At 40.1% G+C, this 14500-nt stretch overlaps 1 protein-coding gene across 1 annotated transcript in view; it reads left to right on the top strand.

Annotated features, from left to right (window-relative positions):
- DNAJC6 (DnaJ heat shock protein family (Hsp40) member C6) overlaps positions 1-14500 on the top strand; it is a 153170-nt gene that overhangs the window by 102202 nt on the left and 36468 nt on the right. Inside the window, exons 2-4 of the mRNA XM_081225989.1 lie at positions 5149-5299; positions 6275-6324; positions 6434-6582. Of these exons, the coding sequence (XP_081082115.1) occupies positions 5149-5299; positions 6275-6324; positions 6434-6582 (350 nt within the window). The remainder of the gene's footprint in view (positions 1-5148; positions 5300-6274; positions 6325-6433; positions 6583-14500) is intronic.

Here is a 14500-nt window from a genome sequence, read left to right as displayed (position 1 = left end):
GTCAGAACACCCACCTAAAAGAACCGTTAGGGCAAAATCAGATAGTGCCCCTCTTCTCTTTTTTGTGTCCTGGCTAGTTTGACATATAAGTTGGGTCTATGGAGGTTGCAGACTTTGTAACCCTGGCAAATGGCTCTGGTTTCTGCAGGGTTCCAAGGCTCTAATGAATAGAGCATGCAGCCTGAGTGATGGTGAGAGTCTGATTTTTAGATAATCAAGGATATTTATATCTTTAAATAGGTTGGTGCCTTGCAGTGCTGTTCCAGCATGAAATTGAGAGTCAGAGAGAGGTCTGGATAATCAGTTTGGTGTCATCTCTTAGAACAATAATGTATCAGAAGGGTGTTCAGGCTCGGGATGGAAATGAGGAGTTATAAGCATATGTTGCTCTATCCTTGCTGTATTTAAAATGAAAACACGATACAGATTTTTATATGTGGATGTGTTTAAAGGGAAATAATATGCCCTATGTCATAGGGAAAAACACAAGTGAGAACATTCTCAAATCTGTAGCTGTAGCCCTGGTCTGTGGAGCTGCTCTTCAGACAAGCTCCTGGCAATTATTTAGGGCTGCTAAGCAGTGTGGGCGACAGAGGCTTGGCTGCCTGCATAATGAGATTGGCTTGGTTGGTCTGACAGATGCAGTGATTTATGAGAGTGCTTGTTGGGAGGACACCTGCTGCTGAGAGCAGCCAGATGAATGCAATACATGTGGGAGGTGGAGGAGAGCAAGGGATAGGAGAGGGGCGGTTGTGTGTAAGGCAGGCAAGGATTGTCCTGATTACAGCTGTGAGAATTGTGGGCTGATATGGAGCTGTGGAATAGCATGAATGGAGACGCAGTGTAGGCTTGGGAATTGTACAGACCTGAGTTTGAATTCCTGGCTCTACCGCTTGTTAGCTGAGATCTTAGGTGAGTTGCTTCCCTTCTTTGAGCCTCCATTTCTTCACCTATAAAATGGGGATAATAAACACCCTCCTTATTTCCCAGAACATGAAATTGTACTAACATAAAAGTCCAAGTGGGGTTTCTGGTGCATGGGAGAGCTCAGTAAGTGGTAGACATTATCAGTGTTTGTCCATGTGTCTATTCATTTGTTTATTCACGTGCATTGATTGTTCTTTGTAATTTCTAATAGAGCCTTGTTTTCAAGTAGATGCCTAAGGGTGACTTAGGCATCAAAAGCTCTTGTGATCAGGGTGTAAGTACATAACAGTCAACATGTATTTATAGGTATATGTATGAACATCTAAACGGCTCATAGAAGTTTAGTAGATATGTGAAGTATGATTTAAAGAACAGCTGCCTGCCCAGTAAGCACAATAAAAAATACTTCACCTTACTAAGTCAGAAAGAGAAAGACAAATACCGTATGCTAACATATATATATGGAATCTAAGAAAAAAAATTGTCAGGAAGAACCTAGGGGTAAGATGGGAATAAAGACACAGACCTACTAGAGCATGGACTTGAGGATACGGGGAGGGGGAAGGGTAAGCTGTGACAGCGAGAGAGTGGCATGGACGTGTATACACTACCAAATGTAAAATAGATAGATAGTGGGAAGCAGCCTCAGAGCACAGGGAGATCAGCTCGGTGCTTTGTGACCGCCTGGAGGGGTGGGATAGGGAGGGTGGGAGGGAGGGAGATGCATGAGGAAGGGGATGTGGGAACAGATGTATATGTATAACTGATTCACTTTGCTATAAAGCAGAAACTAACACACCATTGTAAAGCAATTATACTCCAATAAAGATGTAAAAAAAAATACTTCACCTTACTAATAATTGGGGGAAACCACAAATAAGGCCAAGAGGAGATATTGTCTCATTCACCAGATTGGTAAAAATGTTAAAGTCTGACAATACCAAGTGTTAAGGAGAATGTAGAGTGACGGAGCTCATATGTACTACTAGTGGGAGTTTAAGCTGATACAGCTACTTTGGAAAATGATGTGTTAATATCTAGAAATTTGAAGATGTGTGTATCCCATCTCCAAGCAGATTTCCACTCCTAGGCGTAACCTAGCGAGATCTCTCACATGTAATCAAGCCAATGTGTTCTTGTTTGTTATAGGAAATAATCTTAGTACCATCTATGGGGTAATGGATGCATACTTTAAGTGAGCTAAAGGTACATGTGGTATCAGCATAGAAGAATTTTAAATAATGATGCATGGAAAAAATAAAGTTGCAAACAGAAAGCCATTTATATATAGTTTGAAAGTGTGAAAAACAATATTAATGTATTGCCTATGGATACCTACATGTGAAATAAAAGTTTAAAGAAATTATTTGGAATGATAAATATTAAATTTAAAAATATTATATAAATATTATATAAATATTAAATTCAAGATAGTATTAGAAGAAAGAGAGATATGGTTGTAAAGGTTGCATAGGGCCCAGATCCAAACTCTGCCCTTGACTTACCAGCTGTATACCCTTAGACAAGTTACTTAACCTCTGTGCCTCAGTTTTTTGATGTATAAAATGGAAAAATAATATTATCTACCTCATAGGTATGCTGTGAGGGTGAAATGAGTGAGCATAGGTAAAATGTTTAGAATAATATCTAGCAAATAATAAGTGCTATATAAGCGTTAGCAATTCAGGTTCTAATTACATGAGTATTTTTTATTATTCTGTTTATTTTTTTAAATGTTAAACATTGCAGTTTTTTAAAATGTATAAATGTTTCAGTATTCTAAAAGATAAAGACTATATGTAACATAACTACAGTATAATTAGTACACCTAAAATTAACAATAAATCCTTAACATCAAATACCCAGTTAATTGTTCAAATTCCAATTGCCCATAAATGTCATTAACTTCTTATACTTTCTTTAGATTAAGTTCCATGCATTATACTTTATTGATTTATCTTTTAAGACATTTTAATCTACAAATTCCTCCTCCAACTTTTCTTTTTCTGCAATTAATTTTTTAGCTTTATTGAGGTATAATTGGTATATAAAAATCACACACATTTAATGTATACATCTTGATGAGTTTAGACATATGCATATACTCATCATACTATCACCACAACGTCCAAAACGTTTTTTGTGTTCTTTTGTGTGGCTTTTTTTTTTTTTCTGGTTTTGTTTTGTAAGAACACTTAACATGAGATCCATCTTCATTAGTTTGTTTTTAAATTTTCTCTCCAGACTTTCCACAAGCACATTTAACCACTGTCCACATGCATGCATGTACCTGTCACTTAAAATAACTGATCCGGTTGGAACATAGATATGCACCCCCCTTGTCCTGAGGAAAGCACGGAAGGAAGCTTATTCAGCAACAGAGTCAAAGTTACAGAGGTTTGCTCTTGTAAGCTAAATAAGTTCCTGTGTTCTACTGTACCTGAGATCCAGGGATCTATCCTCCTAACATATTTTGAAGTATAGAACAAATACTGCAGTTTTCTAAAAAGAAGAGATGTCATTCTTGCCCTTTGTCATCAAAGAGTTGATAAGTGAACAAAGATTAAAAAATATCATCAACATAGGAATTTCAGGGTGTGGCATAATAATAATAGTAGAGCTGCAATCTATTAACCCCTAAATGTAGTAGGTACTGTGCTTAAGATACACTCATTTTATGTTTCCCTATGAAGTAGGCACTATTTTTAAACCCTGTTTCACAGTCAGGAATCTTTCTTCCTGCCAGAACCCAGGTAAGAGTGACTCACGCTCTTGACTGCTAGTCTGTACAGCCTACCTGGCTGTTGTTTACATTAGCTTCGTCTACACAGATTCCTACTTCCTTCCTGTATCAATCTTTATAAGCTAAGTTATGTTATGGTAATGAACAGTCCTAAAATGGGAATGGGGTAGCTTCTAATAATAAAGGGTTATTTCTCATTCATGGTACCTATTTATCAAGGGTCAGCTGAGAGCTTTGCCACAAGCTCTTTACTCTGGGAGCCAGGAGTCCTGGACAGAGTAGCCACAATCTCAGACCTTGTGGGTTGCTATGGAGAGAGAGAGAGAGAGAGAGAGAGAGAGAATATATGGGAATGAGAACTATGGATAATCTCACCCTAACAGTTAAATGCTCCAGACTGAGAGAGACACACAACATTTCCACTCACATATTATAAACGAGAGTGCTGGTTTTCAAACAGGGCTAATTTTGCCAACATCTAGGGACATTTTGGTTGTCATAGCCGGAGAAGGGGGGGGATGCTACCTAGTCACCAGAGGTCACGGATGCTGCTAAACGCCCTACAATGCACAGGACAATCCACCCCCTCCCCCCCGCCAGCCACCACAACACACATATAGCAAAGAAGTATTCGGCCCCGAGGTCAATAGTTCCAAGGTTGAGAGACTCTGGACTAGAGCCAGTCACAAAGAGCCAGAAAGTACAATTTTATGAAACTGTCAGGGAGGAGAACCTGACACTTGACAAATAACACCAGTGACCACTATGCGTACTCAAGCTTAAAAGCTGTTATAAGGGCCCTTCAGAAAATACTTTCCCAGGATGGAAGTGAAGTATTACTTTTCGAAATAGCCATAGAAGGAGTCTTCTAACACAGTTAACTCCATCGAAGGCCAGAGGAGGCCCCTGGACTCACTTCTCAGCTGACCGCTGCTCTTCCTCAGCACTGCCTGAAAGAAGTATAATGCAGGCCACATATACAATTTAAATTTTTCTAGTCTCCACGTTAAAAAAGTAAAAAAGAACAGGTGAAATTAATTTTTAATAAATTAATAGCATAATCTATTTAATTCAGTATATCCAAAATATTATCATTTTAAATGTAATCATTGTTAAAAAAAGTGTATGAGATATTTTACATTTTTTGCACCTTGACACTTTGATACTCACAGCACCGTCTCAAGTCAGACTAGCCACATTTCCAGTGCTCAGTTGGCATGTGTGGTTACAGTATTGGATGTGCAGCTCTGGAGGTTTCTGTTCTGGAACTTGGTGAGGGGCTTTCCTTGGTCTCCTCTGAGGACCAGCAGCACTGCTGTCTGTAACCCAGAGTCAGTAAGTTCTGGAAGCATGACATAACTTGCAGGAATATCTGTCCCAGACTCCCAAAGACGGTCTGCGTATGTTTCAGGAACAAAGAGGGATTGGTTTCCTGTGTAGTCTGTGCTATTACCTCTTTTTCTGATTTTCACTGGCAGGTGCCTCGTCTCCAGACATGGAGCCCAGCTATGGGGGAGGTCTCTTTGACATGGTGAAAGGAGGTGCAGGGAGGCTGTTTAGTAACCTAAAGGACAACTTGAAAGACACCCTCAAAGACACGTCTTCCAGAGTTATACAATCTGTTACCAGGTATGTGCATCCTTCCCCATTAAGTTTATGGACTCCGTGCCCCGAAAGGATCTGCTTACCTGCCAACTGCTTGTTTGGCTCAAGCACTGTCAATTTTGTGATGCAACTGCATGGGATCTGATTGACTAGGAATGCCATTGAAGCCACAAAGTTGAGTCCTTCAGAAGCTACAGGCATAGGCTGGGAGGACTCGGCCCCTTGCTACGTTAGAGGATAGTGGTTGACATCCCTGGCTTTTGAATCCAGCATCCTGAATCCTAATGCAGTATCTGCCCTTGTTAACCTAAGGCAAATTTTTTTTTTCTAAGGCAAATTAATTAACCTCTCTGAGCTTTACTTTGATACCCTGGTAAGATTTATGTCTTTAGGTGGTTTGAGAATTAAATGAGATATAATGCACATGCAATCCAAATAAGCAATACTTATGGATTGTAATCAAAACAGAATTTTGTCTTAATAGCCCTTTAAAATTTATTTACTGGGAGAAGTTTCTACCCTTCTACTGTGTGAAACTTTTACAAGCAGGCCATATGAATTCTTTTTTTATTCTTAGGAATTAGAAAGTTCTAGGGTCACTTTAAGTTAAAATATGTGGTTTTAAATCAGAAATTCAAACGTGAAGTCCAACATATTAATCAACATTTTAATTTTTTTCAACAGTAATTGTATCCTTTACCTTCAATCCCCAGCTAGCACCTGGTAGGCAAAAAAAAAGGGTCCTTTGTTCTTTCTCCATCACTTCCTCCCCTACCCCCTAGCTGCATGCCCTGTTTGGAGTGGTAGGTGTGTGCTCCTGAGGGTGTGGGCTGTCTTCTATCAAAAGTGCTTACTTGTTAGGGGGAAGGCCTGAAGGGAAGTCAGAATATAGCTACTGGATGGAAATGTCCCAGGTCATGATGTGCAAGTGATTGAGAGAGAGAAATCTTGGGACATTTGGATCATTTTAATGAGTGCCCTTTTCTGTCTTGCTTTTAGCTACACGAAGGGAGATTTAGACTTCACTTATGTTACCTCCAGAATTATTGGTAAGTTTCTCGTGTTTATTAACTGCCCAATAGCTCAGCTTTCAGTGGCTGCCTATTGTGACAGCGGACCTGTTTAACCTATTTTTTTTCTGTGTGACCCTTCCTCCAGTGATGTCCTTTCCTCTGGACAGTGTTGACATAGGATTCAGAAATCAGGTTGATGACATTCGAAGCTTTTTGGATTCCAGACATCTTGACCACTACACGGTGTACAATCTGTCGCCCAAGTCTTATCGAACTGCCAAGTTTCATAGCAGGGTAAGGAATTTTAGCCCTGATCACAAGGTTGAAGACATAAGAGGGTATTTTCCCCCTTAAGAGCTATCCTCAAAGCCTTTGCCTTTAGGCACATGGAGCTGAAAAACTATATACTATGGACACTTCTCTATCCACAAAATTTTTATTAGGCTGTTATGAGATATTCTGAAGCTTTTCCTTGGGTGAGGATATTTGTAGGAAAGTTTCTCTGTCAATAAGATACAATCTAATTGAGGGCCTCAAATCAGCTGTGGCTGGTTGCTCAGTTGTTAGGGCACGTTGCTATGTGGCTCAGTGGAGATGGACTGCTACGTAGGGCAGTTGGAGACCCTTATGTTGGAGCACTAATGATGCCTTTCACCCTTCCTTATTGCTGCTTTGGCATCACGATGAGGCAGTTTGGCTAAACCAGTAGAGACACACCAGTATATAGCTTTCTGACATTTGGTAAAGGTATGTGTTTCATAAGTGAGGTATAGCACATAAACAGTCCACACTGTAGGTTTGATGATACTATTGCTAATATTCATAGCAGTGAGAGCAGCAGCAACATTTTTAGAGCATTTACAGTGTGCCAGGAACTTTACATGCAATATCTCATTAATTCTCTCAACGGTCCTCTGAAGTAGATGGAGAAACTGAGGCACAGAGAGGTAAGGTAACTTGCCCAGACCACAGGCATGTGTCTTAGCCACTACTTTGGGCTGACAGTGTTACCTGGAAACCTGGATTATCCTCTTAAGGAGCTTTTAGAACTAGGCAGAGAAATAGTTCTAGTTTCAGTCTAGTTAAGGAACTATGAGAGCTGGCTTTGGTTTGAATCTGATGTTAAGCTTGATATTTCTGGCCACTGAATTCTTGATTTACTCACTAAAATCAGGCTTTCTCTCTCTCAGGAACATTTTCAAAAATCTTGACTTAGCCTTTAGATATGATTGGTTCTTCAGCTACATCTGGATTTATTAATAAATAGAAAGGGGTTTTACACATTGGACCCTTTAAAAGTGAAACTTCATTTCAACTATGCAAAATGATAGCTGGTTGTGTGTACTGTGTATTGAGGATCTCAGCTTTGATGCCAGAACACATTTTGCTCCAAATTTTAGTTGCCATTAATAATCTCTGGGCGTCAGTTTCCTGATCAGTAAAAACTAGAAGAGAGTCTGTATGCTCTCTTAGACCACTTCCTGCCCTAATGTTCAGTAAGATAAGGGAGAATTTTGTGAAGGATTCTCTTTTCCCAGAGTGTTTCCAAAATAGGCAAGAGGTAACCCAGTGGTTCTCAAGCTTTAGTGTACATCAGAATGTCCTAGAGGGCTTGTTAAACACCTGGGCCTGGCACTTCTGGTTCAGCAGAGGGGTGTGGTGAGAATCTGCATTGCTAACAACTTCCTGGGTGCTACTTCTACTGTTGCCCTGTGAGCCACTCTCTGAGAAGCGCTGATAAAACCATTCTAAAGTGCTTTCGTCCAAATTTCCATTCTATAACGGAGATTTCAAATGCAGCTCTTTAATATTCCCTGTAGTTAACTGCCCTTCCACCTCTTATTCCATCTATCACGTAATTCAGAGTAAGTGAATTAGCATCCAACAAAAATGTGGGTAGCTTTTTTTTTTTTTTGTGGCCTCTCCCGTTGCGGAGCACAGGCTCTGGACGCGCAGGCTCAGCGGCCATGGCTCATGGGCCCAACCGCTCCGCAGCATGTGGGATCTTCCCAGACCGGGGCACAAACCTGTGTCCCATGCATCGGCAGGCGGACTCTCAACCACTGTGCCACCAGGGAAGCCCTGGGTAGCTATTTTATTTCTAATTCAGATGCAAATATTTTGAATTGATTTTTTCTTGTTTGGAGACTCAGTGCCATCATTTTCTTTCTTTCTTTCTTTCTTCTGATTTGTTTTTTATTGAAGCATAGTTGATTTACAGTGCTGTGCTGATCTCTGCTCTACAGCAAAGTGACTCAGTGATACACATAGTGCCATCATTTTCATAACTGAAGGACCATGGAACATCCTGTATAATATTTCATAGAAATTTTATTTAATCTTGAAATATTTGTGATAATCTGAAAAATTTTCCCTCTGGAAGTAAATAAAGATGTAATATCATTATAGAAGCATTCATGCATATTAAGGTATCTCTTATATGTATATATGATTTATAAAAGCAAGCTCTTTTATAAAGATATTTAAAGAAAGGCATCAATTAGTGTAACTACATATTTTGTGACCAGACTTAACAGTCTTACCAAAGAAACCAGGAATTGCATATGGAACATCTGCCCCAGACTACTCTCACTTGCCCTAGAAGAGCAGGGAACACATTTATTTTATTTGCTACCTGGAACGGTGCCTGGCATGGCTAAGAAATGTCTCTCAGAAGATTGAATGTGCCAAGAATTGTTGAACACATAGATATCAAATAAAAATTTGATCCTTGGGACTTCCTTGGTGGCGCAGTGGTTAAGAATCCACCTGCCAGTGGGGACACGGGTTCGATCGCTGGTCTGGGAAGATCCCACATGCCCTGGAACAACTAAGCCCGTGCATCGCAACTACTGAGGCTGCACTCTATAGCCCGCAAGCCACAACTACTGATCACACGCACCACAGCTACTGAAGCCCACGCGCCCTAGAGCCCACGTGCCGCAACTGCTGAATCCCACGTGCTGCATCTACTGAAGCCTGCACGCCTAGATCCTATGCTCTGCAACAAGAGAAGCCACCGCAATGAGAAACCTGCGCACCGCAACAAAGAGTAGACCCTGCTCGCCACAACTAGAGAAAGCCAGTGCACAGCAACAAAGACCCAACGCAGCCAAAAATAAAATAATTAATTAACTAAAAAACGTTTGATTCTTATTCTCAAGGCACTTAAGCCTAGTTGGAGAGAGAAGTCAGAACGTTCTAAAGACAATAATATTTACAGTACCTACTGAGGGAGTTCAGTAAAGGGAGACAGCAGTGAGAGCTGGACCTTGACGCATGAGTCTTGTCTAGGTGAAAGCGGTGGGGTTATTACTTCTCCATGCAAACCGTAGTCTTTGTCTTACCAGGCTCCGCATGATCTGGCTTCTGTGCCTCTCTAGCTCATCTTTCACTTTTCTCTGCTGCCTGAGAACCATGCTCCCACCAGGGGAGACGCACCGTCTCTTTGCATGAGCTGCTCCCACTCCCTGAAAGGCCACGCATGCCGCACCCCCACCCCTTCTTTGTTCGCCAAATTTTGCTAAGGGTAGGATTTCCACATACCACAAGGCTTTTCCAATTCTTTCCCCTAAAATGCAGGATTGCACTGCACCTTTAGCCCTTTATAGATAGTCCCAGAACTCTGCGGACTGGAAGAGGACCCTCTGACCTAGCTCCCTCAACCCACAGTTGCATCTTAGAAGGACAGTCCCACAGCCTTAGTATTTTTCATCTTAGCTCTGTTTTTGATGTGGCTACATCTCTTTTCAAGTTCCTAGTCCTTTCTCTTCCCAGCACTAACACCGCAAATTGATTTGCATCCCACTGTTGCATGACTTAGAAAAGTGTTCTTGGTTCTTGTCTTCCAGTCCTTGAGGCCCGAAATCATTTTCTTCTCCTTCCAGACCAGTGGAGTGCTAGGTCTGCAGTTAAATCTTATTTTAATAAATGTAGATGGCCAAGGCTTCTATAAATACCACTGTTGGAAAAGACTAAACACAAGACTGGTTTTATTTATAGACTCACAGGAGTCCAGCTGTGTCTATATCTCTATGCCTTGAACCCTGAACTCAGTCATTTTACCTTTTTATTATGTGACATATGTTTGAAGATAAAGACGGTGGTGACAGAGATAGGCTGTTTCCAGGAAGATTTTACTTTGCTGAGGGGCATCATTCTGTATTTTGATTCACTTTTAGGCTTAGAAACCACATGGGTTGACAGGAATCATATGAAATAATTAAGTAACAATTCCTTAGTATTTGCATATGTAACAGAATGTTAAAATAGGACTCTGTGTTTAGTTTCAATTTTAGCAGAGGATTTGACTCAGAACAAAACATGGCAGATAGCCCTTCATTCAGAGTGCTAGCATACCTATTCAGGACTGCAGAGGAGATATTGAATGTCAGTGTTTTGACTCTTCTTAGCCAGTATCTACCTTGAGGAAATAAACGTCCTGATGTTGACAGTGAAGTCCTGTAGACCAATGAGATGCATCATCTAAGCCAGATGTTCTGAATCTGAGTTTAAAAGACATGGTTCCACTGTATATTTTGATCCATGCATGGGCTTCAGAGAGTTTAACCATCTGTTTTCACTCCTATTTTTTCTTTATTGTGGTAAAATACACATAACATAAACATACCATTTTAAGCATTTGTAAGTGTACAATTTCAGCAGCATTAAATTCACTCACAATATTCTGTAACCATCACCAGTATCTGTACCCAAACCTTGTTCATCATCCCCCAAGTAAACACTATAGCCATTTACTCCGTGTGTATGTGTGTGTGCACTGGTTCCATTTCTGCACAGAAGGTTTTATAGCTCTGCCCTAGAATGTCAGGAACTACTGCCTTACACATTTCTTGGTGTTGCTGTTGGCAATAAATGGAAAAGCAGATGAATGGCCACCAAGTCTAGCCTGCCCTAAAGTTCTTACATTCTGATAATGCTATTCCAATGCCACTTTGAGCCTCCTTCCTCTGTCTAACCAGGAAGGGGTACGCTGAAGGAGCCCAGTTAGTAGCATTGAAAAGATAAACCCAGCTGGTTCTTTTAGAATCTTCTTTTATTTCGACTATTTCTAAACTGCATAATCTTGTAGAATTTCTTCCTCTTTGCAAAGAACTTAATTTTAGGAAAATATATGATCAACTTGGGTTTCTTAAAGGATTGTTTGAAGGTCACATTTTTTTTTTTCATTTTTCCTTCCAGAATTCATCAAAGAGGTCACCATAGCTCCCAGTTGTTTCTGCTCTGGTTTGCTGGTTGGTGAAGGGAGTTGGCCATAGCGGAGTGACTTTCTAGATTATATTCATCTGTCCTCTGCCACTGTGCATCAGTGTAAGGACAGGAAATAATGGGGCAGAAAAATATCCCTGGCTAGGAGTCAGAGGACCAGGAAGCCCCACATTCTAGTTCTGCAGCCTTCAGTAAATTGAATGTCTTATTAACTTTGGTAAAAAAATAGCCATCACTTGATCCCATAACTGTCTCACAAATGTCAGATGGAATTGTAGTTAATAATCATCAGACAGTATACAAATTTTTATTATTATTTTTTATTGAGGTGAAATTCATATAATATGCACAAATTTTGAATTTTAAAAATTATCCTAGATTCATATCTCAGCTGTTCCTCTTCTTGGGTAAGTTACTTCACCTCATCTAAAACTCAGTTTTCTCCCGTATAAAATGGAGATAACAATAAGGATTCCTATCTCACAAATAGAAATTTTTTGTTTAGGTTTGCTGTAAGGAATACATTTGATAGCAATGTCTGGCTTAGAGTAAACATTCAGTAAGTGGAAGCTATAATTACCATTAATAATAATAAAATGCCAAATAAATTATTGCCTGAAGTACTCCTTCCTCCAAAACTGGTGTCAGATTCTTAAGACACTGGATATGGCTCTTCAGTCTGATTCTCCATAGCCCCTTCTGCTCTTATGCTCAGCAAATGGGATGCTTCTGTCATCTCCTCTCATGCTCGGGGAGACAGAAAGATGAAAACCAAATGGCATCCAGCCCTGGTGCTGTTCTGGCCTCCTTTCCCACTGGGTGGTATCATGGCAGCCTGTAATCCATATGGCATTTTCTGATGCTCTACAGCTCCAGGAGGGGTTCAGAGAGACTGGAGGCAGCATCGTGAAGTGTCACCTGCCCAAGGATTGCGCTTATCGCATGAAGCTGTGAACCTCACAGAGCTACAAAAATCGCTTGCAGGGATTGAATTCGTTAAAAAAAATTTTTTGATTTTGTTTATGCCTTAAATGTTTTTCCCCTTTATACAGAGCACATGCTTTTAAAAAATTCTAATTGTATGTTTGCTTAATGGAGTGTAATTATATATCAAGTAAATATGTAATTATGCAGTACTTTAAATTAATATTATTTACTTGATTGGTTTAATGATTCTGAACAATTAGCCTATTGTGCTAAGAACAATTTAGCCAGCTTTTAGCTGAGACTCATAGATATTGACATTTAGTGTTTGTAGAAGTGACATACAGTTTCTAAAAGGTTTAAAACTACTGCCTGAGAAAACAAATTTCCTACACTTTTACATGGTCGCAATCTAAAAAAACAACAAAATCGGTTCCTTCCTCAAGATATTTTACATGTAGACAAAGACAAATCTTATTATAAGAAGAGATTGCCAAATAGGGTTCATTCCTTCGTTCTTTCACTCATTGATTCACTCAGGAAATACCTACTGAGTGCCTGCCATTGGACTAGCACGCAGACTCTGGACTTGGGTTACAAAAATGAAAAATGGTCTTTCTTCTCATGGAGCTTAGTGTCTAGAGGGGGAGACAGACATAAACGGTTAATTTGAATACAATAAGCTGGCACTTACTGTGTTTACGTTGTGCTCCTTAATTCTTACCACCATTTTTATTTTACACACAAGAGAATTGAGGCTTGGAGAGATTAGCAACTTGTCTAAGGTGAATCAGGTAGTAAGTGGTAAAGCTAAGGTGAAAACCCAACTGTGGCTTCACCATTTTGCTCTACTGGTGAAAGCTATAACAGATGAAAATGGACAAAGATGACTAAGATGACTAAGCACTTCTGCCTGTGGGCGTTAGAGGAACTGTCAGAGACAAGAGAACACTTGAACTTTGGCTTTGGAGTATGAATAGAAATTTACCAAGGGAAGGAAAAACATCACAGGCAGGAAGCAGCTTGTATAAATGTACATTTTGCAATTCCTCTGATGGCAAAATTTTTCTTCCCAATTATTCTGTTTTTAATCAATATATTATTTCCATTCCTTGAGAACTTGTCAATGGGGAATCTATCTGAGGATAAAGAATGGGCCAGAAATACACCCAAATCATGTTGGGTGAAAGGGGCAAGCTGTTATGGAGTTTCAATCGACAGAGGCCCAATACTGGGTCACCCTGGATTGTTTGGTAGCTTTGTTAGGCATTTCATCTACTTTGTTTAGTAAACTATACCTGTCATTCTCAAAGGTCTAGGAAAATTAATAACCTGGAAGGTCCCCTGACACTACCCACAATCATTTTGTAGGAAAAAAGTTACAAAGTAACCAAAAAGAATGGGGTTTTTGGCAGCCACAGAGAGAGAGAAACTCCATGTGTTTGCTTTCAGGTGTCAGCTCTAGAGACCACAGATAATTTCCCACTTATATTTTGACTAGTTATTATCTGTTTACTAGAAAAGCATGAGCCAAACAGATTATTCCTGCCTCTCTCTCCCTACTCTTAAATGTAAAGAATTTGGGACGTTTGGGTTTTCTTAGACCAATGGTGTTAGTGTTGCAGAGCACTTTCTGATGACACCATCTCTATAAAACCTGTTGTTTTCTCCAGAATTCCCTGTATCAGCCAATGGCACCTGCCATCCTTTTATCCAGCCATTCAGGCTGGAAACCTAGCAGTCATCCTCGATTCCTCCCCCTCCACATACCCCTCCACACTCATGCCCTGCCACCCTGTGATCAATCCCTGAGTCTTGTACAGGCATTCCACTTCCTCTCTATTTTTTGAATCCCTCAAGTCTTTGTGTGTCCCACTGCTACTCATCCAGCCTAAGCCACCATCATTTCTTACTTAGATTCCTAATATAGCCACCTGACTGTACTCTCTGACTTTTGTCTTGTGTCATCTATATCTGTTCTCCATACTGGACCTTGAGAGGTCTTTGGAAAATGCGAGAGTCACTCTCCTTCTTAAATACTTCTCTCAGTTCTTAACAA

The sequence above is a fragment of the Mesoplodon bidens genome, assembly GCF_964165515.1.
Source record: "Mesoplodon bidens genome assembly, chromosome: 2".
Classification (NCBI taxonomy): domain Eukaryota; kingdom Metazoa; phylum Chordata; class Mammalia; order Artiodactyla; family Ziphiidae; genus Mesoplodon; species Mesoplodon bidens.
This window is presented reverse-complemented; position numbering and strand designations above follow the sequence as displayed.